The sequence below is a fragment of the Portunus trituberculatus genome, chromosome 43 (assembly GCF_017591435.1).
Source record: "Portunus trituberculatus isolate SZX2019 chromosome 43, ASM1759143v1, whole genome shotgun sequence".
Taxonomy (NCBI): domain Eukaryota; kingdom Metazoa; phylum Arthropoda; class Malacostraca; order Decapoda; family Portunidae; genus Portunus; species Portunus trituberculatus.
Window position 1 is genome coordinate 6,284,545 of NC_059297.1, and position 26,966 is coordinate 6,311,510.

The 26,966-nt window shown below is 38.1% G+C and overlaps 1 protein-coding gene across 1 annotated transcript; it reads left to right on the forward strand.

The window, feature by feature from the left end:
• The first annotated feature begins 1,136 nt into the window (after positions 1-1,136).
• Positions 1,137-25,653, forward strand: LOC123518184 (HEAT repeat-containing protein 5B-like). The gene is made up of 36 exons (XM_045278873.1): positions 1,137-1,291; positions 3,431-3,589; positions 4,314-4,525; positions 4,902-5,160; positions 5,834-6,011; positions 6,645-6,808; positions 7,453-7,702; positions 9,359-9,493; positions 10,191-10,371; positions 10,807-10,988; positions 11,204-11,322; positions 11,611-11,744; positions 12,042-12,151; positions 12,356-12,519; positions 12,761-12,943; positions 13,967-14,134; positions 14,667-14,948; positions 15,155-15,344; positions 15,624-15,793; positions 15,943-16,078; positions 16,439-16,618; positions 16,846-17,076; positions 17,261-17,442; positions 17,542-17,635; positions 18,089-18,237; positions 18,537-18,738; positions 18,940-19,203; positions 19,511-19,673; positions 19,847-19,968; positions 20,584-20,696; positions 21,349-21,523; positions 22,000-22,236; positions 22,731-22,882; positions 23,331-23,541; positions 23,760-23,905; positions 24,574-25,653. The coding sequence occupies exons 2-36, from the start codon at positions 3,461-3,463 to the stop codon at positions 24,748-24,750; spliced, it is 6,144 nt and encodes a 2,047-aa protein (XP_045134808.1). The 5' UTR covers positions 1,137-1,291; positions 3,431-3,460; the 3' UTR covers positions 24,751-25,653.
• The last annotated feature ends 1,313 nt before the right edge of the window (positions 25,654-26,966 follow it).

Sequence of the window (26,966 nt, forward strand, 5' to 3'; positions counted from 1 at the left end):
CGAAACACATGCAGGCACACATAAAACACGCTTCATACACCGCAAATACACCCAAACATATCTGAAATACGATTAATACACACAAAAAAACATACTGCAGAAACATCCAAAACACACATAATACATTAGACATACACCTGGCATGCCCTGTTCAAACCATGCCTGCCTTTACATTATTATGAGTAGCAATATGCCAGTAATAGCAGTAGCAGCAAGAGTAATAGTACGTAGTAAGTAGTAGTAGTAGTAGTAGTAGTAGTAGTAGTAGTAGTAGTAGTAGTAGTAGTAGTAGTAGTAGTAGTAGTAGTAGTAGTAGCAGTAGTAGTAGTAGTAGTAGTAGTAGTAGTAGTAGTAGTAGTAGTAGTAGTAGTAGTAGTAGTAGTAGTAGTAGTAGTAGTGGTAGTAGTAGTAGTAGTAAAAGTAGCATTAGTAGTAGGAGAAGTGTTGGAAATACTAGTAATAGTAACATAAATATAGTTACACTTGAGAAGGAATACATGAAAACCTAGTAAGTTATTTAAAAAACAATCTTGAATTCCGTCCCCGGGATGGCGGACAAAAGTCTACGGTGCGAGCGTGTCACATTTCACTAACTCTGCGGCAGCAAGTCATCAGTTTTCAGAGTTGTTGTCATGATTGCAGCGGTAAGATAGGATGTTTGAGTTATTTATAAGAATGTATGGGATCTATAAGGCTTTAGAAAGTTGTTTTAAGGTTCTACATGTTTTTAAGGATTTATATCGATGCTTTAAGGGTTTTCAAGAGAGAGAGAGAGAGAGAGAGAGAGAGAGAGAGAGAGAGAGAGAGGGGGTTATAATTTTCTTCATTATTTTTTTTGCCATGTATTTAAAAGCCACTGTATATTATTCGTTAATATCCTTCATGTGGAACGCAATGTTTCACTCCTATATGCCTTTCTGGGATCTTGAATAAGCTCTCTCAAGGTCATTTCTTCCTTGTTCATCATTCTAATTTCCTCCTCCATTTCATAGCACTATGCAGGTCTTTTGCCTTTACATTTTTTCATGTATCAATCAATCATATTACATGTGTGTGTGTGTGTGTGTGTGTGTGTGTGTGTGTCCAATGACAAATTACAACGCACGAAGCTCAAGATCAACTGTGTGTTTGTGTGTTCGTGTGTGCGTGTCAAACCCGTGTGTATGTGTGTGTGTCAGTATGTGTGAGTGTGTGTCAGTGTGGAGGTGTCAGCTGTAAGGCCGCCAGGGAGACACACACCAGCACCACTAGTCCTTCACCTTCCCCTGGGTAGCAAAGGAGGGAATCCGGCGTAAGTGGAGAGGCTTGCCTTACCCGTGTGACTCACCTGGCGGAATATAATGAACAGGAAGTGGTGAGGAGGTGAAGGTGAAAGTGTTGGTGTTTACGTGGGGATGTGTTTACTTATTCATGTTCAGTAGCTTCCTAGATAGTGTATTTGGGTCCATTTCCGTCAGAGTAACGTCGTAGGAGGCGTTACCTGTGGGACTCGTCTGTCTGATAGAAATGAAAAGGATGTGTTGAGGAGGTGAAGATGAAAGTAATGGTGTTTTCAGGGAATCTATTCTCCGTGTATAGTTCCATAGTGTGTTTATTCTTACTTATTTCTGCCATTATAGCTTTTAGGGAGCTTGAGGAGGGAGAAGACCAGAATGAATAAAAAGTAACTCTGGTGATGTCAAAGTTAAAGATGAACAAATGTACTCGTGTTTTGGTGATTGCCTTCTTATTTTGGGGAACATTTTAGGGTGAAAGTTACTTGCATGCAGTGTGGCAAAGGATGTGATAGGTGTAGGCCAGCCATAATCTGTAGGTAGATAAATAAAAAGTGGCCATAACACAGTACATGCAGGCAAGGGGAGTGAGTTGTATACTAAAGAAAAAATATCATGGGATTGATTAACTCTGAAGGCTGTTTAATGTTTTTCATGGGTATCATTCACTTTAGAGTTAAGGTTAGTTTGAATTGTACACGTTATTTTGTTATGAGTTTAGTGCATTGTGTGGTTGACTGCTGTCTTGCCTCTGCTCAGGACCTGTCTGGAAAGAAGTTACAGAATACCTTTATATATTTTCCTTGTGAGGGCTAGTATTATTTGTTTTATAAGTTTTATGAAGTAAGTGGGAGTAACTATTACTGAGTTTAGATTATAATAGCCAGTCATGAGCCATCATAGCTACTAATAGGGTAAGTACAGTGGTGTTGTGTTATGTTATGTTAGATATGATGAAATATCTTAACCCAATCCAATATATCCCATCCCAAGCATAACAGGTGGCTGATTTGAATAAGCTTCCTGAATTTGTTATGAATAGTGCAGCTGTAAATACTTTTCACTATGGATATGAGAAATTTATTATGCCTTGAGGTATTGATATAATGCTGGATGGGCAAAATCAGTGAGTCCTTTTGGATCATATCTTGATCAGTAGTGAGTCATGTACTTTGGGGTCCTTTCATTTACATGCTCCTGTAGTCTAGATGTGGCAGTGCTGTGGTAACATGAGTGACTGTACAAATTAGTGTAGAAGTGGAGAGAGCTGATGGATAGCTCAGTGAATCGCTTAAAACTCTATTGACCTACATGTGTGAGGCTTACTTGTTAGGGAACACACAGACATACAGACACTCATGCAAATAGATGGAAACATGCAGAAACAGACAGGCTTGATATGGCTATTAATACTCACTGTTCTCTCTCTCTCTTTCCTTTCTTTTTTCTCTCCTCTTCTCATCTCTTCTCTCTTCATCTCCTCTCTGCTTTTTCATCTTTTCTCTCCTCTTTTCTCGTTTCTCTTCTCTTCTTTTCTCTCCCTTCCTCTTCTTTCCTCGCCTCCCTCTCCTCTCCTCTCCTCTCCTCTCCTCTCCTGCCTTCTCCTCTCTTCCCTCACCTCTCCTCTCCTCCCTCTCTTCTCTTCTCTCTCTCTCCTCTCTCTCCTCTCTCTCCTCTCTCTCTCTCTCTCTCTCTCTCTTCTCCTCACATCTCCTCTCCTCTCTTCTCCTCTCCTCTCCTCTCTTCTCTTCTCTTCTCTTCTCCTCTCCTTTCCTCTCCTCCCCTCTCCTCTTTTCATCCTCTCTTCTCCTCTCCTCTCCTCTCCTCTCCTCTCGTCTCCTCTCCTATCCTCTTCTCTCCTCTCCTCTCCTCTCTTCTTTCTCTCCCTCTCCGTTCTCTCCCTCTCTCCTTCACTCATATTTTCACAACTGATTGCAGACTCAGTCATGCTGATGATTCTTTCCTGCATTCCTCAAGTGACCTCAGCAGGAATTACATGACTCACCAGAAAACCAGACAAAATAACTTCCATGTTAGCGTTCAGTAATTTCTAAGAGGGGAAGGAGGAATTTTTCTGATGTATTTTATTATCCATTATTCTCATGATATTTTGTACTGGAATGGCTGGAGTGTAGCATTGTGTTCCTTTTTCTCAGGTACATGCTGGCAGACAGGGAACAATTACCATGATGGAACTGAGCCACAGTCTCACCTTGAATGAGGAGGCTCTTGCCCAGCTCCCTCCAGCCAAACGGCCAATATTTGTGTTTGAATGGCTTCGCTTTCTGGACAAGGTTTTGGAGGCTGCTCACAAGGTCAGTCCACATGATAGTTTGTGGTGTGTGTGTGTGTGTGTGTGTCATACCACTTTTTTTCTTTTGTCATTGTAAGCTGTCTTCAGAAACACTTTTGCTGTCTCACCTTAACTTTTTTCATAGGCCATACAGATGATTAGCTGGATTCTCAAGAGTGTTTCTCCAATTAGCCATGGAGAAAACTGGTTAATCTGTCCTTTAGAACTGTAAAAGCACTCTTAAAAACCTTTATAACTTTAACTAGAGTTTTCTGAATGTAGTGGAGGTGCAGCACAGAAGTGTTTCACAACATGATCCCAAGTTTGATGATATGACAGGTTTTGTATATTTGGCTTCAATTTATTCCTTGATTATTGTTCTAGTCAGAGGATATACTCTTTGCTTTGTCTTTCTCTAATTTCTATATCTTTCACTGTCATGTGTTTCTTTTTCTCATCTTTTCTGTTTCTTTTTTAAACTTCTGTATTGCTTGTTTCTTCTTTGTTATCTTTTACATTTCCAGTAAGTATTTTTTAGTAAGTAAGTGATTATTATGAATTTGGTATAGCTTCCTCATTATTATCAATAGGTTAGGGGATGGGATGGCTGAATATGATATGTAAAAAGTATATTCATCTCTCTCATCACAAGTTTTGGTGATAGGATAGCTTATTATATGCGTGTGATGCATTTTATTGGCATTAACACTAGGCAGTTATTGATCATATTGGTTTCTCATCTCCAGTCTGATATCAAGGAATGCCAGAAGCAACTGGTGGCACAGTTGGTGGGGCAAATGAATGAGTCCCCAGGGCCACCAACACGCAAGCTGGTGGCGCGGTGCCTGGCAACCCTGTTCAGTGTGGGGGACACTTTTCTCCTCTTTGACACCATCAACAAATGCAATGATGTCCTCAAAAATAAAGATGACTCGCCAAGCTATCTGCCAACTAGACTGTAAGTTGTCCTGGGTTTGTAGGATATTGAGGTTTTAATCTCTGTAAACTGCTTTGTCATTTTGTTAAGCAGATGTAGTGAATTTGCAGTTAGCTTTCATAGTGAAGGAATTTGAAAATATAATCCAATGTTTATGATAATGATAAACAGTAGAAAAGAGATATTCTGATTGTGAAAAGTGACTGAGGCCAATAAAGTGTCCAACTTCATAAGGAAAAATAAAGTCAAGCAGGATGATTATGATGATAATGAGACGAGATTATGAATATTTAAAAGAAATAAAAAAGTTGCTGAAAATTATAAGATCATATGATGGGTAATGGCTTCTACATTATCTTTATCCTGCATCACCAATGATATATGAGTACATGTGCAGCGCTGCGGTGACCTGCATTGGTGCTATGTATGAGAAGCTGGGGCGCATGATGGGGCGGTCGTATGAGGAGACCGTGCAGATCCTCATCAAGGCGCTGAGGAATGCAGAGTCCCAGTTGAGGATAGAGATCATGATGACCTTGGAGAAGATCACAGCAGGCATGGGCACTGCAGCAGGCAATGTACACAAGGACATTTACAAGGCTGCCAAGATGGGCCTCACTGATCGGGCTCTTCCTGTCAGATGCGCCTCAGCTCTGGTGGGTTCTACTATGAGTCTGTTGTTTGTGTGTGTGCTTACTCATCAATTCACATATCTGTTTATCTATAACAAGTGGTAATATCCTTTGGTGCTTCATCTTTCAACTGTCTGTGTAGCACTCACATGCTGGTTTCAACTCTGCTGTGTATTACAGTGGTACTTCTTGTCTTAGTAGTGATCTACATGTATTTTATTATCCACTCCACCTAGGAATTTACAAAAGGGAGTAATAGCAGCAATTATGTCTAAATACATGATTCTGTGCCTGTTCTCATTTTTTGGTATTCTAGTATAATTTGAATCAATCCTTCAAATATATAATTTCCTTTTTTACAGTTTTATAATTTTGGTGACCACCATTATTCTGACAGTCTTCAAATCTATTTTCTTTCATTCACCTACTCTAAAGCTCACTTGATTAAAGTAAAAATTCTTAGATTTGATTTATTAGTTCCTCTGTTTTATTTTATATGCTTTTTATATAGCCAAAATAAAGTTGTCAAAATGTGCTCATACTGGTTTATATTTTATATTGTATATATTTTCCATCACTGCTGTGAAATATATCCTGAAGTGAAATAGGAAAGTTTTTAGATATCTTTTAGGATTGAATAGTTTAATGAAATGTATGGTGGAATTTCAATAGAACTATAAATACTTTTTTCCAACAGTGCTTAATGGAAATGACCAAACATGCACCATTCATGTACACAACAGAGATTGAAAACCTCTCCCAGTTGTGTTACCGTGCATTTGACAACAGTAACTATGATGTTCGGTGCACTGTGGCCAAGCTGCTGGGATTTGTACTGGCAACAACACAGAATCCACCCAAAGAGTTTATAAAAGGTGAGTTGTAACTGTTCTTAATGAACTGTATTCCCACTTTGATAAGCAGGATAAGATTTTGTAATATTTAGATGTGCAGAGGACACAATCTTCATGTGTGGGTGCAATATAATACTGAAGACTGCTTATTTGTATGCGTTTTCAAGTAACATGTTGATTTGACTTGTGTGGTTCCATTCTTAGGTACATTTCATATAAGTAGCCAATTTGGACCCTATGGACAGTATATAAATCTACAAGGGAAGAAAAATAAGAATTTTAATTTTGCTCTTGTATTATTGGAAGCATTTTATTTTTTCAAGAAAGAATGGCACTAAAATTTTATCAACACCTTATGTGTTTTTTTTAGCCACTATTTTTTAGCCACTATTAGTTAATGTCATTTATTACTTTTATGACTTGATTGCCTGTTATGAAACAAAGAATGTAGGTGGTGATTAATTAAGGATCCTCAAAAATATAACCCTGCTTAGGGCTCTTACAATGCTTGAAATGACATTGACTATAGGGAATGGAAATTTTATAATGTGTCATACTATCTTTTTAGGTAATAGAATATTAGATATTTAATTTTCTCTAATTTGTGTCATAGAGGAATTATGGAATTTTTTATATTGAAATTATATATTTCAGGGAACAGCAAAGGAGGACCTGTGAAGCTGATGTCACTTGATGAGGCACTGACGGTCTTGCTGACAGGGTTTTTAAGAGGTGGAAACAGCTTCCTGAAAGGGACCGGAGAGATGATCAAAGGCTCTTCCTCAGTGTCACGTGAAGTTAGAGTAGGCATAACACAGGTCAGTCTCTCTCTCTCTCTCTCTCTCTCTCTCTCTCTCTCTCTCTCTCTCTCTCTCTCTCTCTCTCTCTCTCTCTCTCTCTCTCTCTCTCTCTCTCTCTCAAGTGTATATTAGAAGTGTACTATGTTTAACTGTGGAGTGGTAGAATGGATGAAAAGGAAGTCATTGTAATGGTTTGGTCATTCTGAGAGCATGAAGATTGCAAAGTTTTTTTTTCCAAATGAGTGTATGTGAATGAAATTGAAGAACTTGTAAGAGAGGAAGGTCATTACTAGGGATAGGATAAAGGAGTGTATTTGCGAAAGAGGTACTAGTGTAGCTCTGGCACTAGAAGAAGTTAAAAAGGCAGAGATAGGGCTCTCTCACTTTGGTCAGTCCCTTGGAGTACATTTGTTGAGGGAATGAGGCATCAGAGAGATCATAGGATAACTATTGTGATATTTTCCACAAGGACTCAGGCTAATATGTCTAGGATGGTGCATATAGTAATAGTGTGTTTTGGGCAAGCTCTTTAGTTGAATGATCATGCTAGCTGTGCCACAAGAAAGTAAAAGTAGTAAGTAGTAAAATGAATATAGTTGTTACACCATCTTCTTATATTTTTTTTACAAAGGTCTTCATTGTAGTAAATCTTACTTTTGTAGGCATATGTGGTATTTGTGCAAGAGATGGGTGCGTTATGGTTGGAACGGCACGTGTCCACTCTGCTGGCACACCTGATGGAATTGGTGGCCAGTCCAAAGGCCATCACCTCCCATGTAGAGGCTGTCTACTCACGCAAGTGTGTCAACTTTATCTTGCGAGCCACACTGGGACGCATGATTGGAGAGAAAGCACAAGCAGCGGCCTGTAAAGAAATAACTCAGTTGATTATCAAGCATATGAATACTGTTGGTAAGTATCTTGTGTTTGGCTACATTGTATTGAATATTTGGTTTTCATTTGTCATTGCCATTATTTTTGAAGTCATCAGAGAGGGCAAGGAAAAAAGTCATAGTATTGATATATACAGTATCCGCAAAAAGTATAGAGCGCTCCCCATTGAAATCGATGCTAAAAATCGCTCTTAACTTGTTGCGTTTTCCGCGCTGTCAGCATATGGATATTATAATTTCACATTTGGCAACTCAGCTGGCTATCTGGCAGCGCACTCAACTTGTATTTTCCCGCCTCAGTGCTCATTGAGCTCTTATGGAGGGAGTTTATGTTATATTTTCCTCCTGCCTTCTACCCTCTATTTTCGTTGTTACACTTTGTAGTGCTGCAGTTTTAGGAGACATTCATCCTGATGACTCCTACTAACCTTAGTGGAGAGGAAAAGGCTTGTATTTTGGCCTGGAAGACTGAAAATGTGTCGACGAAAGAAATTTCAAGACGTACAGGGCGGGGTGAGAGCACCATCCGACATCTGGTTGCTACCTCTCGTGGTCTCCCACCAAATGTCGTACCACCTCGAAAACCTGTCCCTGGAAGGCCTAGAAAGACCTCTAAGTGTACTGACAACATCCTACGACGTGAAACACTCAATAATTCAGAGACTACAGCAGGTGAACTCAAAAGAAGCCATCCGACTTTGCTACAAGGAGTGTCAGAACGAACCATACAACATCGGTTGCAGAAGGAGCTTGGCCTACCCACGTACAAGCCTGCTGCCAAACCACTCCTCACATCATCAATGGTGAAGAAAAGACTTGCGTTTGCACGCAAATACAAAGACTGGACTGCTGAACAGTGGAGGAAGGTACTTTTCAGTGACGAAAGTACCTTCAAATGTGTAAGACCACGGCCAAGGAGGATCAGACGTCCCAAGAATTCCAATCGTTGCTCTCCTCAGTACACCTGCAAAACAGTGAAGCATCCTGACAGTGTGATGGTGTGGGGTTCATTTAGTGGTACAGGGGGTCGTGTAGGGTTGTTTTTCCTTCCGAAAAACGTGACAATGAGAGCTGACAACTATATCAAAGTGCTAGATGACCATATGTTGCCTTTTTATGAAATTCATGGATGTGATTATTTTTTGCAGGATAATGCACCATGTCACAAGGCAAAAAAAGTGATGAAATGGTTGTCTGATCATAATGTTGAGCTTATTGAGTGGCCAGGTAACTCTCCTGACTTAAATCCAATTGAGAATTGTTGGAATTATATGAAAAATCGGCTCTCAACCTGCAACACATCATCTGTACCACGGCTCTCCCACGAAATCTTGAAAATGTGGACCACAGAAATGGAGCTGGATTACTTCAGAAACCTATCTGATTCAATGCCAAAACGTCTACAAATGGTCATTAAAGCTAAAGGACAGATGACCAAGTACTAAAAACATTAGTATTGCTTATTTTCATAACATTCTCATTATGTTTGTGTTTTTTTTCCTTTGAGCGGGAGGGGCGCTCTATACTTTTTGCGGATACTGTATACTCAGGCAGAGCCCCCTCAATGAGAAAGACTGGATATGAACAATGACATTTTGTTTGCTTACTGTTCTCTTTGTTTTCCATAGCTGTGATATTTTTTTTTCTGATTATGAGTGATTACTGCATTTTTCAGATGTTAGTGGTGAGGGAACCAAGGATGGAGGGGAAGGAGGCCAGCATGTATTGGTTTGTCTGCTGCAAGAGCTCGGCTGTCTTATGGAGTCACTCAGCACTACATCATCCACAATAATTCTTGATACACATCTCAGTGAGTCCATTTTGTAGTATAAGACTATTTCTGAATCTGATCATATAACAAGTTTTTAAGAGTAAAATGCAGGTGCTAGATAATATAGTATTCTTTACTTCAGATAAATTTTAGATTTATACATGTGGCAACATGTATACATTTATTTTAAATTTATACTTGTGGCCACAAAAGGCAGAGTATTTATTAATTCAAGATTTTTGCAGTACATATGACAGTTCACTGGGTCTTTAGGATAGTGGAGAGGTATGTATTAGAACAGGAAGTAGAGGAATTTAGGAGACTGATAGAATAGTGACCTGCCATGAGTATGGCTTTGAATATGGTTGGGAATAATTTTAATAACCTAAGGAAATTTAATTGCTAATATTGAGATGTAGTTACCAAATATTTTTTTCAGTGAAACCTTTAACATTTTTCATCAATAAGAAAATAAATCCATTACAGTTTTATTGATAAATTCTTAGGAATTTCATGACTTGAGGCACTTCATGGTTTTTATGTAGTCATCATTCATCATACAAATGCATACTACTGTTTTTTATCATGATTTTATGATCAAAGCATGTTGACAACTCATTAGGCATGATTACTGCATTTAAAGAAGAGAGAAGAGTATATTATGCTAACTTTAGTTATTTGCATTTGTTTTGTAAGTTCTTTTGCAAATTACATAACATGTGATTGCATTTCTCAGACCTTGTGGATGCAGTGGTGGCTGTGTTGCTTCATCCAAGCAGTGCTGCACGACTGAATGCTGCCTGGTGCCTTCGCTGCATCTGCCTTGCCCTTCCCTCCCAGCTCCACCCTCTCATCACCCGCTGCTGCGACCGCCTCGATGCCCTCAAGTCTTCCCCTGAAGCCATTGCTGGCTATAGGTATGTTAAGTTTGTGTTTGTTTGCTTAAGATTGAAGTTCTCTGAAAGATGTGGTCAAAAAAAAGTATTTCTCTCTCTCTCTCTCTCTCTCTCTCTCTCTCTCTCTCTCTCTCTCTCTCTCTCTCTCTCTCTCTCTCTCTCTCTCTCTCTCTCTCTCTCTCTCTCTTTTCTAAGGACATTATTTATGAGGAACTTGACTCACTTAAATAGCATTGATGAACTTAGAACATGATCTCTAAGGTAAGGTATCTGTTGTCTCAACCTCTAACTTATGATGTTCTGAAAATGATTGAAAGAATAAGGAAATATGAAGTTCTGATTATATTCTATATCCAGGTTACTTCATGAGCTTTAGACATATTAGACTTTTCATATTTGCTAGTGTGGAAACTTGGTTGTATTGATGTTTAATTACCTGGTTTTTCTCTCCATTAGTTGTGTTGTGTCAGCTCTAGTTGGGTGTGTCCAGAAAACTCCTCTTGGGATCCCTCACATGCGGGGAAAGGTTCTTTTCAACATAGCTGAGGAGCTCCTCCGATCGGCCAGCCAGAACTCCCGACTGTCTCTTCACAGAACTCAGGCTGGATGGCTCATCATTGGCTCCATTATGACCTTGGGTAGGCTGCTCTTGTGTGTGTGCAGAGAGAGAGAGAGAGAGAGAGAGAGAGAGAGAGATTGTTGATTGTTAAAAGGGACCAAATATGAATTGCTTATTGACACTCATGTATTAATTCACTTTAATCATAGGAATCAAGTGTTGCCTTGTATAAGCCAGCTAGAATTTTGTACTTGCCTTATTTTTCTTGCATTTCAATGTTCTGGTGTGTTTCAGGTGTGGGTGTTGTGCGAGGTTTGCTGCCCCGCATGTTACTGCTGTGGAAGAACTCTTTCCCCCGCTCTAGCAAAGAGATTGAGAGTGAAAAGGCCCGGGGAGATGCTTTCACGTGGCAGGTGAGATCACTTTCCTTTCTCAAAAATAATTTTATTGCTTTAAATTGGCTAAAACGGAAGTCTTTTTTGTCGTTTATAGTGTTTACATGAATAACGTGTTCTGCAAAATAAGTAAAAAAACTCATTAGAATATGATTCATTATCTTTACAGCCTTTGAGAACACAGCACAAAGGAAGACTAAAACCTTGAATTTTTGAAAGACAATTTTTACTTGAGTGAAAATTATTTGATACTTTTTATAATCTTCATTAATACATATTTTTTATTCCTCTTTATTTTGTTTTTAGGTTACTTTAGAGGGTAGAGCAGGAGCTTTAGCATCCATGCACAGCTTCCTTCTTCACTGCTCTGAACTGGCGGCTGAAGACACAGTTCGAAGACTTCTCCTGCCCATAGAAGCTGCTCTCCTTATGTTGTCTTGGTAAAGACTATCATATTTTGTCATTGCATGGTTTGATGATGTCTAGTGATGAGGTCAACAATTATTTTACATTATGCTATTACTGTAAACTGTCTTGTTGGCAAATTTTTATCACATGAATAGCTAAAAGCATGTATGGTAAATTCTTATCCTCATATGTTATTCTCTTTTAATGTTTTTTACTTTTTCATTAGCATGTCACCTTACATATTAGTTTAAACTCACTGGTGATGATACTGCCTCTGAAGTGTGCTTGCTGCAGTGAAAAATCATTCCATTCATTGTGTGTTCCTGCAGCATTGCACACATTGTGAAGCAGTACGGCCAGCACCTCAAGGCGTCCACTGCCATGGTGCGGCTCCGCCTCTATGAAGTGTTGGCTCTTCTGCCACCTCAGTCTTTTGAAAGTAAGTAATGTAGTAGATTTGTGTTGCTTTTTTACTCAAATATCACTTAAGATGGTGATAGTAGCATTTAAGTTCAACACTAATGTATAACTAAACAAGATTAGTAATCAAGAAAATATGAAGTGTGTACATATTTTGTAGAGAAGCTCCACAAATGTTTTGATGAAAAGATTGATGAATATTATTCAATTATTGTCTTTTTAGGTCATTACACAAGTATCTTGAAATTGTTGGTGAGTGAGTTTACCCTCGCTGAGAGTGGTGCCAACACCACCACCTCACTTCTGCGCAGTATGTGCCATGCTGATGACTCTGTCATTCTGGGCACCTGGCTGCACCACACTCATCACAAGGCCATTGAAGACCAGGTAGGTGCACTTTTCTGTGCTTGTTTTCTTCATACATCACTCATAGCCAAGCAAATTATTTAAATTTCATGTTATTCTTTGGAACATTTTGCAGTATGTGGCATCACATGAATTACTGTATCTTTATATAGAAATGCATACTACATATAGTACATATATTTATTATAAAAGTGCATCAAAAGAGAACTTCAAATTTATGGAAATAAGAAAAATCAAGTTAATCTTTATCTTTTTCTCACAGCTACAACCAAACAGTGCAAGTGGGTCTGGAGCACTGGAACATGACTCGACCTACCTGTATCGGCCTCTGCCAGAGGGTGAGGTCATTGCTGGCCCCCTTCCCTTAGGTGTGGCTGTCATAGATGCCTCAGTGGTCCTCTTTGGACAGATGTTTCCGCTGGTGGCAAACAAACATCGCCTCAAGGTGGGTGGCATTAACCCCTTCAATACGGTGATGCCTATGTGGGTGTCATGAAGCCCCAGTAGCAAATACGGTGACACCTACGTAGACATCATATTTTTTTTCTGAACTTTCTTCAGTTCAGTTGTCCCGTATAGTGTGTTGGATACCAACTACACACGCCATATGCTGTCCTTGAAATCCTAGTGCTCCTCCCACCATCCTTGTCTCCACCAATCACTAAAGATAAGCTACATGCATCTCGCCTTGTGTCTAAAATTACCCAATGACATTGACTGTTCCCATCTCTCTCTCTCTCTCTCTCTCTCTCTCTCTCTCTCTCTCTCTCTCTCTCTCTCTCTCTCTCTCTCTCTCTCTCTCTCTTTCTCCTTAAGAGAGAAGCGTCCACTTTCCTCTTCGAAGGCGATATAGTGACTAAAAAATAGCAGCATAATACACAAAGACGACAAGTATGACAAGCTTGCACGAGTTTCCCGCGCTCGGGCGCGCGGCACTACCACCCGTATATCATACAGGCGGGCTTTTTTAACATCCGGCACGAAGGGTTTAAGGGTTACTTACAGTGCAGGTTTTGATACTTGCTGCTCATGGATGAAGTGACAGCCAGTAGGAAGTGATAGAAATCTAAGAAAATTTTGTTTCCGAGTTTTACACATCTTGTGGTAGAGATATTTATCATTGATAAATTCAAATATATCTATTGTATTAAGATATAAAGAGAGGGCATTTGAAGTGGGGTACTGCATTTTAAAGATGCAAATAAGTTAAGGTATAGTGTCTTCTTTGCAAACTGTTTTCTCAGTTCTCTATAAAGACATGCAAAGATGATCATGGGGTGCATATTTCTTGCCACCTTCAAAGTAAGTATTGGCTACATGAGAATCAAAATGAAATGTCACTAAAGGACAATAATATTGATATGTACTTCAATGTTGTAAATATTCTTATTAATGTCAGAACTTTTATATTTCTATACTGATTATCTTATGAATATTTGTAGATGATGCCTTTCTTTTTCTGTGGTAGATGTTGAATTTGTTTGGAGACATGATTCGAGCTGCCAAAAGCCAACGTCAAGAGGCTGTACAGATGAACATTTTTACTGCTGTGCTGAGTGCCCTGAAGATCCTCAGCGATAACAAGGCTTCATTTGGCCAAGATGATGTTAAGAAAGCTGCAACTGCTCTTCTTCTGGTGAGTACTTAAGGTGATATAGTACATGCTTGTCTTCTCCATTGTTTTGGTGTCTTACCTCAGTTACTTTGAACAGTCTTTATTGAAGGTTATTAGGGTTTCCATAGTGTTTTCATGATTCTGCTGATAATTTAAAAAAGATTCTGCATTAGCAATAGGAGAAAACATTGTGAGAACCTGCCTGCACATCATTGTGACCTTTGAGAATAGATCTTATGAGAATCTAAAGCATAAAAGAATATGGATTATAGATAGGACGTGCATTGGTGCTTGCCATGATGTCAAAGGTATCCTATCTATAGTTCTGAATTATATCATCAGAATTTTCTCTACTCATATTAGTGTTTTCAAATTAAACTATGAAATAGAGTAAAATAAATAAAGATAACTTTTTTTGATGAACAGAAAAGACAGTGATGCACTTATGTAAAATGTCAGAATGGTTAGAACAACCTTGTTCTTTGCTATCGTTTACCAGCAGCCCATTAGTGATCACCAATTCCTGTGAGGTTTTTGATTTTTCAATTTTCAGGGAGGCTTGATACACCCCAACTCAACGCTACGCTGTGCATCGGGGGAAGCCATTGGACGCATGGCTCAGGTGGTTGGGGATCCACGTTTTGTTGCAGAACTGGCCCAGAATAGTTTTGACAAGCTGAAGAGTGCACGTGATGCTGTGAGCCGCACAGGGCACTCCCTGGCACTCGGCTGCCTTCACCGTTATGTTGGAGGCATGGGGTCAGGCCAGCACCTCAGCACCTCCATCAGTATCCTGCTTGCTTTGGCTAAGGACACAACCTCTCCAGTGGTTCAGGTACTTGACATCAATGCTGTTAATCTCCTCATATTGTGAGATATATGTAAAGTAACCCATGTTCTTAAGTTTTAATTGTTCTTAAAATTTTGTATACATTTTTTAAAGTTATTAATTTTGTCATTGATTTGCTGGTACTTAACTTTATCTCTTCTTGAATATATCACATACAACCTGTACCTTTTTTTCTCTTTGGTTTTTGTAAGGTATGGGCTCTTCATGCTCTGTCCCTGATCGCTGACTCTGGAGGCCCTATGTTCCGTTCATATGTTGAGCCGTCCCTTGCCCTGCTGCTGGAACTGTTGCTGTCTGTTCCTCTTCACACTGCAGAAGTTCACCAGTGCATAGGAAAGTGTCTTCAGGCCCTTATCACTACTGTGGGTCCTGAGCTGCAAGGTGAGACAGAGAAACTTGCTGTGCTTTAGGTACAATACACTGTCACTTTGATCGTGACTATCCATCAGTAAAAAAAAAGTTCATCAAAACATCAAAGAATTTCACATTAAAGTGATACAAGCAGAGGTACAGTTTAATTCTTAGTTTTTTCAGATGTGCTTAATAGATGCTTTGATCAGCTTGGCAATTCCAATTTTGTTTGATGAATGTAATATATGTGCATGGGCCATTTTGCATTCCAGTACAGAGCCTTACTTAGTGTGTCTCCTTCAACATTAGGTACAAACAGCAGTGTGGTGATGGTGCGATGGTCCTTGCTGTGTGGATGTGGTTTGGTGCAGGAACATCCAGAGCCGCTGGTGCAGGCTGAGGCCATTGCATGCCTGCAGCAGATGCACATGTTTGCACCCAGACATGTCAATCTGTCCTCCTTAGTTCCCATGCTTGTGGTCAGTCCCTGTTAATTCAGTCTTCTTTTATTAAATGCTACACAGGTATTGATGTTAATGAAAATATAAGTAAGTGGATCTAATTGGTAGTTCTCAGTAGGAATCCAAGTTAAATATTTACTATTTCCAACTAATTATTCACTTGACAGAAAAAACTGAGCTGCAATCATCTGCTGCTGCGTCGTGCCGCTGTATCGTGTCTCAGGCAGTTGTCGCAGCGAGAGGCCTGGGAAGTGTGTGAACATGCACTCAATCTTGCTCAAAGTAGTGAAGAACAGGATCAAGGTAATCATGTTGCATATATTTGGGTAAAGTGCATCGGGTATCACAGAAAGATGTAAGAAGCAGCAACAATATTCATACTGCATTTCTTAGATACCATGACTGTTCATATAATGTACTAGTGAACCTACAGAAAAAAATTCTCACTTGGAATTGGTGATTGGGGATTTAATGCTACATGCCAAATTGATCTTAATATTCTCTCTCTCTCTCTCTCTCTCTCTCTCTCTCTCTCTCTCTCTCTCTCTCTCTCTCTCTCTCTCTCTCTCTCTCTCTCTCTCTCTCTCTCTCTCTCTCTCTCTCTCTCTCTCTCTCTCTCTCTCTCTCTCTCTCTCTCTCTCTCTCTCTCTCTCTCTCTCTCAGGGCTAGCAATGACAGAGACAGGTCTGCCTGGATTGCTGTTTGGACTACTGGACACTGAGACAGACTGTGTTTTGGTGCGGCACGTGCACCACACCCTCACCTCAATGCTGCAGGCACTGGCCACCTCCCACCTCACTCTGTGGCTCACTCTGTGCCAAGAAGTTCTTACCAACACAGTGGGTTAGTAATGACAAAGAAATTTTTTATTGTTAATGAATAGAATGTACTATGGTTTTAAAGATCAGATGCTGGACTAATGATTGCCAAACATACATAATCTTCCAGAAAGAACCCTTAGGTCATATGGCCTGATCTATCAGTCAGCAATGTTCAGATGTTTCACACATTACACACCTTCACACTTTGTATTATAACCTTTCAGTAAGAGGTTTTTTTGACACTTGCAGAGAGCAGCACTAATGATGGTAATGGTGAGACAGGAGAGGAGATTGCTGATGATGACATGGTTCAGATTCACACTGGAGGAGACCCTGATCCTCACCCCACCATTCCGCCTCGCTGGACCACCAGGGTGTTTGCTGCTCAGTGCATTGCTAAGATTATCCAGGAGTGTGAAAATAGTCGAGCTCACTTTGACCTTGCTCTAGCCCGGGAAATGCAAGCCACCAAGCTTAAAGGTATGCCCTGTTGTTTCTTTTATACTTGCAGTAGTGATAGAGACGCAGCAAATCCACAATCCAGCAAACCCTGACTGAATATAACAATAATTTGAGTCTATTGAAGATATCTCCCACGTCTAAGGGCAACAAAGATATTAGTAAGAAAAGGTCCACTGAAATATTCATATATGATTCCTTCCAGGAGACTACTTAGTGTTACATTTGAGTGAGGTTGTCCGTATGGGCTTCATGGGAGCCACCAGTGATAGTGATGAACTGCGTCTAGAAGGCCTTCACATCCTGCACCTCATCATAGACAGATTCTCCCATGTTCCTGAACCAGAGTTCCCTGGCCATGTGATACTAGAGCAATACCAAGCACAGGTGATGACATGAATATATTATGCAGGTTGTCATTGATGGAGAAATGTAAGGCTATGGTGCAGTCAGGAAAATCAATATGAATACTCTTTCTCTATACAGGTTGGTGCTGCATTACGGCCAGCATTTGCTCCAGAAACAGCCTCCCATGTTACTGCACGAGCTTGTGAAGTCTGTAGTGCGTGGATATGTTCAGGTGTGTAAATATTTCTTTTTTGTTCTTTATCATGCATTAAGGAAGCTGGCCAAACTTACAAAAAAGATAGGAGTAGAAAAGCAGTCTCAGTTTTCCAATCTTAAAAAAATAATGTAGTTTCTAAAATGTTATCCTATTCAGTTCTAGAGGTTCTCTGCATTGTATATCTCTCTTGATAGCTTGAGGAGTCATGGGTAAAAGTTGAATATAGTTCTGCACTCACTTCTGTTGTTTTTACTTTCTTTCAATCTTGACTTTTGTGCTCTACTGATAGTTTTCAAACAGAACTTGACAAGTAATAGATTCTTAACATAGTGGAAGATATATGATTGAGGGAAAACAGTAAATACATGATGGAAGTGAGTCCATTATGTTACTCTTCCTCCTACCATGACTATGCCTGAATCCTCCTGTTTATTCAGTGTGATTGTTGAATGTATTTTGTTCCTGCAGGTGTTGCTCGAGATCTGAATGACCTGCGGCGTGTCCATCAGCTCCTGGTGTCCTCTCTGGCTAAGCTGAATAAGGGCAACACTAAAGGCTTGTATAATGAAAGTGCAGCAACTTTAGAGAAATTGGCCATCTTAAAAGCATGGGCAGAGGTTTGTGTACTTTATTATTCTTCACAGTGTAATGAGCCAGACGTCTAGTTTAGAATGTGTTTTCTCCTCAAGTTCACATAAAGAAGGTTCAAATCTTACTCTTCTTTAATATAAGAGGCAACAAAAATATAGGAAAATGACTCACTGAGTTTTCTTTCCACAAAAAGATACCAGAAATGATCATCAAATACTGAAGGATAAGTTTCTTGTTATAGTAACCTGAAATTTTGTGAGATCACCCAATATTGAACTGTGGACATCTCTCATGTAATTCTGATCCAGATAACGCCTTTTCGTAGGTATATGCTGTTGCCTTAAAAGGTGTAAATGAAAATGAAAAAGTGGATGGAGATTGTGATGAAGACGATAGGCCTGAGAGTGATTCAGGCTTGCAGTCATCAGAGGAGAGTCTGCTCAGCCTGGTACAGCCAGAGTTGGTGGCTCTGTCCAAGTCATGGCTTGCTGCACTCAAGGACCATGCACTGCTGTCCCTGCCCCCTGGTGAGCCCTTGTCATTTCCTTTCAACCACACTACCCCTCTGTAAAGTAATATTGGGCTGTTGAATTAAATGATGCTAATGGATGATGATGCCATTAATGGGAGTAACAAACTTGATACACCATGTTATTACATGTATATTGGGTGATGAATTGAAATAAAAGGTTGATGATTACAGACTTACAATTAATGTTTGCTTTCAGAATTTTCCAGTCAGTTACCCCATGATGGAGGAGCGTTTTATTCTAACGAAAGCATCGAGAATGTTCGTCCATACTATCGCAGTGCTTGGCCACCCATGCTGTATGCTGCTGCACTCTGGCTCAGCTCTGGAGGCTTTGATAGTGCACTGGAGGAAGAGGAAGGAGATGCCAGTCCTACAGCTTCCATGGGGACATCAAGTTCAGCCTCATCTCCTGTCAAAACACCTGAATCTATAAATAAGGATCGTTTTTATCTCCTTTTAGGTAAGAAATATGAATTCCTATTACCCTTTTGTTCAAGAGACTGTTAGTATCAGTTTCTTTGACATCAGTCTTATATATAGACAGATTTTCTTGGATTGTCTATGTATTGATTAGATGTACGTATTACTTTTTTTATGAATTCCAATATTTAAGAGATGGATAATTTACTTTTTATACACTGTCCGTATAACATCTTTTGTAATAAACCATTTTTATTTTTTGTGAGAGCTGTGTGCACATGTGTAAAGATAGTGTGAAGTGTCAATCCAGACTATATCTTCATCCTTTAAATTATTGTGATTTTCAGGAATCTGCCTGGAGTGGCTGTGCAGCCCTGTGCATAGTGATGATCCAGAGCGCAGTGTGGTGTGTCTACGGTCTTTAGAGACTTTGTTGTCTTCCCACTGGCCAGCCAAGTTGGTTGGTCCTAATAGTAGCCTGACTTCTGAAATTGCCACAGTGATGCACAGGTAACTGATGTAGCTAGCTGATGAATAATGAAAATTTGGTTTTATGTTTTTAGAAATGTTATTCAATCTAGACCTTGGTAATCACTATACCATTTTACCTTGATTTTAAACCATTGTGAAATATTAGAGTTGTGAAATATGTATGTCATGTGATTCTTTTATTTGTTTTCCAGACAAGTGTTAAGTTCCGACCACACTGATGTGCATCAGTCGGCAGTAACAGTTGTCACTCTTGTTGTGAAGGCCGCACAGCAGACTCTGGACGAGGAAAAAAGAAAAAAGAACAAACATAAAGGTATACATGATTAACAAATTGATACATAGATAAAAAGAGAAGTTCTTATTGACAGATAGATAATAAATAGATAGTTCTACAGTATGCTCTTGATTAAGTTTGATCCTATCTGTGTCTGTAACACTTAAGGATATGTTAGCTCCTAGAGTATGAATGCTTTTATTTCATATGTTGTGAAGTAAAAGTTTGTGTTTTGAGACTCGGATATTACTGTGATGAACCCATATGTCTTATACACTGCATAATGACAAGGCTGGAATTAAAAAAGCTCTGTCTACACTATGAGCAGAATAATAGAATAATCAGTTAACTTTACAGATAAAAGAATTTTTGTGCATCATAACATGACAGGAGAGAGTATGGAGTGGACACTTGACAATTACTGTAGAGTAGTTATCAACTATCCATTATGCTCATTACATAGTGAATGGTATCCAGAGCCCCAAGCACTTCACAGTATGGTTGTGAAGCATACCTGGCTGTCTCTTGTACAGCTCAACTGGTCTTTTATAATTTCCTTACTCTTGTGTGCTTGTTATGTTCTTAAGGTCTGTAGAGTATAGCCTAACAATAGAGTCTGTTAATCTAACAGGTGATATTCATTATGCATTTCAGAAGAAAAGCCAGCAAATCAGGAATGTGAGGGGTGTGAGGCTGACCTCTTGGGTGAAGGCAAGGAGTCTGGGGAAATCAACACAGCTCAGTCTCTGGTGTTCACTGCCCTACAGGTAATGCTGCTGGACTGCTTTCTGCTTCTGCAGGAAACACTCCTTACAGAAATACCTCAGAAATGTCAGAAAGCTTTATGCAGCATTCTGGGTGATTAAAAGTACAAATAATAATTATATGCTGTGCTGGATATTGTGCAAAGAAATGTGCAGATACAGCTCAAAGAAGTACCCAAACAAAGTATAATCATATATATATATATATATATATATATATATATATATATATATATATATATATATATATATATATATATATATATATATATATATATATATATATATATATATATATATATATATATATATATATATATATATATATATATATATATAAACAAAGTATAATCATATATATATATATATATATATATATATATATATATATATATATATATATATATATATACATATATATATGGTATATACTGAAAGTTTATGAAAGGAATCAGTCATTGTGTATAGCTAGAATTTGCTGTTTGTTTAAAAGTGAACAATAATGTCATTTACAATTTGAGTTGCATTTGTATCTGTAGAATGCATGAGATGAAATTGAATTCTGCAAACAATGAATGTGGTATAAAGTAGTGTACTGCACCTACATAGCAGTGTATGCATAGGCCTGCTACTGACAGAGATTATTGTCTTCCAGGTGTGTCTATGCACCCTAGTGCGGCACAAGCCCCGCCTTGCTCCACAGGTGGTGGCCTCAGCACCCTCCCTGCTGGCACCTCCTCGCCACCACACCAAACCACACCAGCTGGACTCCCTGCTGGCTTCTACTGTGACTCTTCTTACTACTCTACCTGATTTATGTTCTCCAGCAGGTAAGATAATCCTTCTACATTTCCTTTGCTGTCTACTCTCTTTGTACGTGTGATGCCACAGTCACCATTGTTGCCCTCAATGATTCCATGGCTAGAGAAATGAGGCATTTTGCACTAGAAGGTCCACTTGCACCAAAATAAAGAATTGAGAAAAATGTGCTCAAAGTTTGGCAAACTTTCAACAACCATAACGTTGATCTTTTTGTTCTTTTATTCTAGTTTCTTATTTTTACCCTATGTGAAAATATTTGCAATAGTAAATGATAGAAATTCTTGGCATTTTTTTCATGAGGAAGCCATTCAGGTATAAGTTTCTTACTAATTTTTCTGGCTCAGAACACCTTGGAAATGAATTTCTTCTGTAGTGTCTGGGAGACATTATAGATGAGATGAAATGCCAGTAGATTTTACATACCTAGATACTTTCTTTATGGAAAATATGTATGTGTATCATGATAAATTATGTCATTTGTCAGGTGGTGTTGCCATTCTTCCAACTGTGCTGTACCTCCTGACTGGTGTTTTGAGAGAATGTGGCAGCAAGACCAGTCCCTCATCAAACACTAGCAACACTCCTACTCTCACTAGTGTTGTTCTAGATGCATTAGCTAATCTAGCAAGACATCCCTATGCTCGAGATCCAAGGTCCAAGGATCAGTGGTGCAGCTTACTGCAGTCTGCTCTGGCCAGTATTATTGACCTTAGTAAAACATGTAAGTGCCATCCACCATTCTGGAATCACTGAGACAGATTTTTTATATATTTTCTAACAATAGGTCAGAGGAGAGAAAAATAGTCAAAAGTGAAATGTACTAAGATATGTTTCATATTTAGTTATTCATTTGATATATATATATATATATATATATATATATATATATATATATATATATATATATATATATATATATATATATATATATATATATATATATATATATATATATATATATATATATATATATATATATATATATATATATATATATATATATATATATATATATATATATATATATATATATATATATATATATATATATATATATATATATATTGTATAATTAACTTAGGCCACAAGTTAGGCCTATCCATACTTAGGATGTACAATTTGCAAGGGTGTTACTGTGTATATAATCCAGTCTTGTTTAGGTAGCAATCATAATGCACTGTAAGTGGTGATGAATTTGTCACTTGTTTGTTGCAGGTGAAGAAGAACGCATCACAGATGAAGTGGTGGTGCTGCAGGGCATTGCTCAGCTCATCCTTCATGCCCCTCCCTCTGTCAGCAGACCACACAACCTCCAATATCCTGCTATTAACTTGTTCAAAATGGCAACACAACACCAACATTTCAGTGTAAGTTACCATAATTCTCACATAATTACTCAACTGTTTTTAGGGTAAGGTAAATCTTTTCACGTGAAAAGAATCTCTTCCTCACATTTTAGCATGTAGATGAACCCATGAACTTGGAATAAAGTTAAAAATGACCTGAGTGATGTGGGTGTATTGGTGTTGATTGGGGCTGCAAATAGGTACGCTGCCACTAGATGAACAAGACTGACATATGCAGGCTTGTATGAAGACTAACAAACTGATGATCATGATCTGTCTGTCTGTGTATCTAATAATATCCATGTAACTAGATATGGTGAGCTACTATTAGGTAAACTAAATTAATGTCCAAAAATGATGATAATCTGCATTATCTATTTAATTACCTGCATGTGTATGAGTATGTATCAGATGTTGATGATGGTTATTAGAGTTTAAAAATGTGTTATTGATTTTTATTCCATTTTAGGTACGTATTCAGTGTATTCAGACACTGGAATCCATCTTCAGCCACACAGACAGTGAAATATCAACTCCTTACATTCATGCACTGGCACCTCGCATCCTTGAGTACCTGCATGAGACACACACCAGCATCTCCACCCTAGCTGAACTGCAGCTCATCACAGAGAGTCTCAGTGCAATGGAACTTCTCATTCCAAGAACATTAGCTGAGCATAGTAAGTCAGTCATGAAATTTAATTCTCTCTCTCTCTCTCTCTCTCTCTCTCTCTCTCTCTCTCTCTCTCTCTCTCTCTCTCTCTCTCTCTCTCTCTCTCTCTCTCTCTCTCTCTCTCTCTCTCTCTCTCTCTCTGAAAAGTTTATATTCAATAGGAATACACAATATCTTTTTTTCAAATGGCAAGCAGAAGTTAAAAATGAATAATTATTTCAAAAGGAAGTGAATTGGTGGGAGTGCTGGTGGGCCTGATGGTGGGGGCACTGCAGGACACCAACCGCCTCAGCAGCGTGAACCAGCCCACCAGACAGCTACACCAGTATGCACTAGGGAGGCTGCAGAAGATTGGACCACAGTATCCACAGGTATGAACCATAGTCACTTTGTTTTGCTTTGTCCTTTGCTCACTGATAGTGGCATATACCATCAAAACTTTTACTGGTATGGTCGTTCTTCCTTTCTTCTTACAGAACTGTTTAAGAGAATGGTGCAAAGATATGTGTCTAAAGTTGTTAGTGATAATGAAGGAGGAAAAGAAAAAGAAAAGAAAATCAAAGTACTAGAAGGGATTTCAATTGTTACTTTTAAGATAGATTTGGTATTACTCATTACGGCATCCCATTTACTCATTTCTGTAAGGTCTGTTACTGCAAAAGTAGATATTGCATAGTGATACTATAGTAACTGTTAGGACTAAATTAAAGTGTAGTCAGTTGAGCAACATATTGTATTATATACTTATACTATGTCTAGCATTTCCTCAATCTTCACAGCTTAAGTCTGGTGGTAATTTCCTGTTAGATTCCAAGATAATATTTTCTGTGATTGAGGAAAATCTTACACCTAGTGAAAGTAAGTGTGGCAGATTACTTGGCTCCTGACCACGATTATGCACGGTAAAATTGCCAACGCAGAGCTAACACTGAGGATCTTTGTTAGAAGTGGGATGCATCTAGTAATTTTGTGTTTCTTATAAATCATCAATTATCTCAAGTAGGTTTTGATTTTAATTCTCTTCAATGAATTTTTACAGGAATTCCGCACTGTCCTGACCAGCAAGCCAGAGTTGCGCCTCAGGTTGGAGGGAGCACTGAAGGGCCAGCAGGAGGCAAAGAGCAAAGTGGATGCATCCTTGGCTCAAGATTCTGTGCAGCACCAGCCAACCATCAAGCTAAAAAGAGACTTCTCAAATTTTGCATTGAAGACGTAGGCCAGGTTCCTTTCCTGTCTGCATAATACTTGCATAACGCTTGGAGAAAACAGATAAGAAAACTAATTCCCTATTACATTTTAGACTATTACTCATCTATAGACATACATTCCAAGTGTATATGCATTTAACACTGATACAGTGCTAGACTGACTATTGAACAACTGAAGAACTGCAAAGAACCAAGCACATGATAGACCTCTCTGAGTTTTGAATTACAATTTATATTCTTGTGTATGTCCTCAAGACATTCTTATGATAGATAGAGAGGCTTTGAAGAGTTTTCATTTTCAGTTTAGGTTTAATTTTATATCATTGCTGATCATACTGTTTTTCACTGATGCTGTTTATCTGTGCATATCTTTACTATTTAATTGGTTCATCATTTGAAGAGACTCAGTGAGGAGTTGTTTTTTCTAAGATTAATATCCATCTTATAATCATGAATTTTCATGTTTTCAGGAGTTTTTTTTGTTATCCAGCCTTTTCAAAATACCATAATCTATTATTGTTCAAAATGCAAACTAATATGAAATATTTCTTATGAAAATTGTACATCCATTACAAGTTACTTTGTAATTGGGGAGTAATGTTTCAATGATTCTGGGTAGGCAGGATCTTCCCCTTCCTTATTGACTGAGTGGTGGGCTGAACCTTGCTGTGTGAATCATTTTATCCTTGGTCATGATTTAGTGAGTTATTTGTATGTAAATATGTACTGTATGTATATTGTTTACTTTTATTGATTCCAAAGGTAAAGGGAAGGTTATAAGTTCCTTAAGAAGCTTATTTTTAGCAAAGAAAGCTTATCTAGAAAATTAAATAGAAAATTATGTATCTTTTTATCTAATTTGTCTAAGTGCAAGAAGCTTATTTAAATACATAATTACATTAGTAGTGTTAGCTAATTGTATTGGTAAATGTATGTTAAGTCCAATTTCTCTTTACATTTTACTTGTCATTATTTTGTATAATTCTTACTATTATCATTATTATCATTATTATTATTATTGTTATTTATTTTTCAAGTTTTATTTATTATTATTATTATTATTATTATTATTATTATTATTATTATTATTATTATTATTATTATTACTACTACTACTACTACTACTACTACTACTACTACTACTACTACTACTACTACTACTACTACTACTACTACTACTACTACTACTACTACTACTACTACTACTACTACTACTACTACTACTACTACTACTACTACTACTACTACTACTACTACTACTACTATAGTATCATGGTCACTCAGCAATCCGTCACATATACAGTGTAGTAGGCATTAGGTACAGGGAGTGTGAAGTTATCAGTGCTGGATAGGCATTTCATATGGTGCAGATATTTATTTTACGTATTAGCACCTGAAGACGTATTTAGTGTAATATGAATTTTTTTTACTTCATTCTGTCAGTGAATTATATGGATATATGAGTATGAGTCCAAGAATTTGTGAGTTAATAGTCAGACTAAAAAGATTCCTGATTGATATAAGAGATTTAGTATATATATGTATGAAAGTTGTTTATAGTGTAAATATGAAAGAAATATAGTCCAATAAGAAGAAAAATTAAAAAGCTATGATAAATATTGTTCAGAATTATAAGGAAACAATTCAGTACAATGGTGTTGCTTATGTCATGCCATTGACATGTTGATATTAGGGTACACAGAGTTTATTAGGGCAAGTCATAGGATCCCCATAAACTATTGATCTTGTTATGGCTTTATGTATTTTATGTGTGTACGTATTTGATTTTATGCTTTATGTTGTGTTGTCAAGAAATTTCACTGCAGAGATTCAAAGAGTAAGTCTCCTTGAGAAGTCACCATTTCCTTCTTTCTGAACTGTGAGAATGATCTGAATTGTAACTCTGTAGGTGCAGACTTGTAGTGCATCATAGTAACTAAGTAGGTGTGCACTATATATTTGTTGGTACTACTCATAAGAACATCAGTAAGTAAGTAGACAACAAAAGTCCACTGGATCTACACAATGCAGCTCCAGAATGCTGAAAACTTACCATCTGCCATCACTATATGTACATTTATCAGATGGTTCCTTTAAGCTGTTCGATGTGTGTGCACTTCACTCATTTGTTTTACTCAATTAGAGTCATGTGTGTGAGTCAGTTTTTGGTTATATCAGACTGAAGAAATGAATCTCATCAAAAGTGTCATTATTGTGGTTAGAT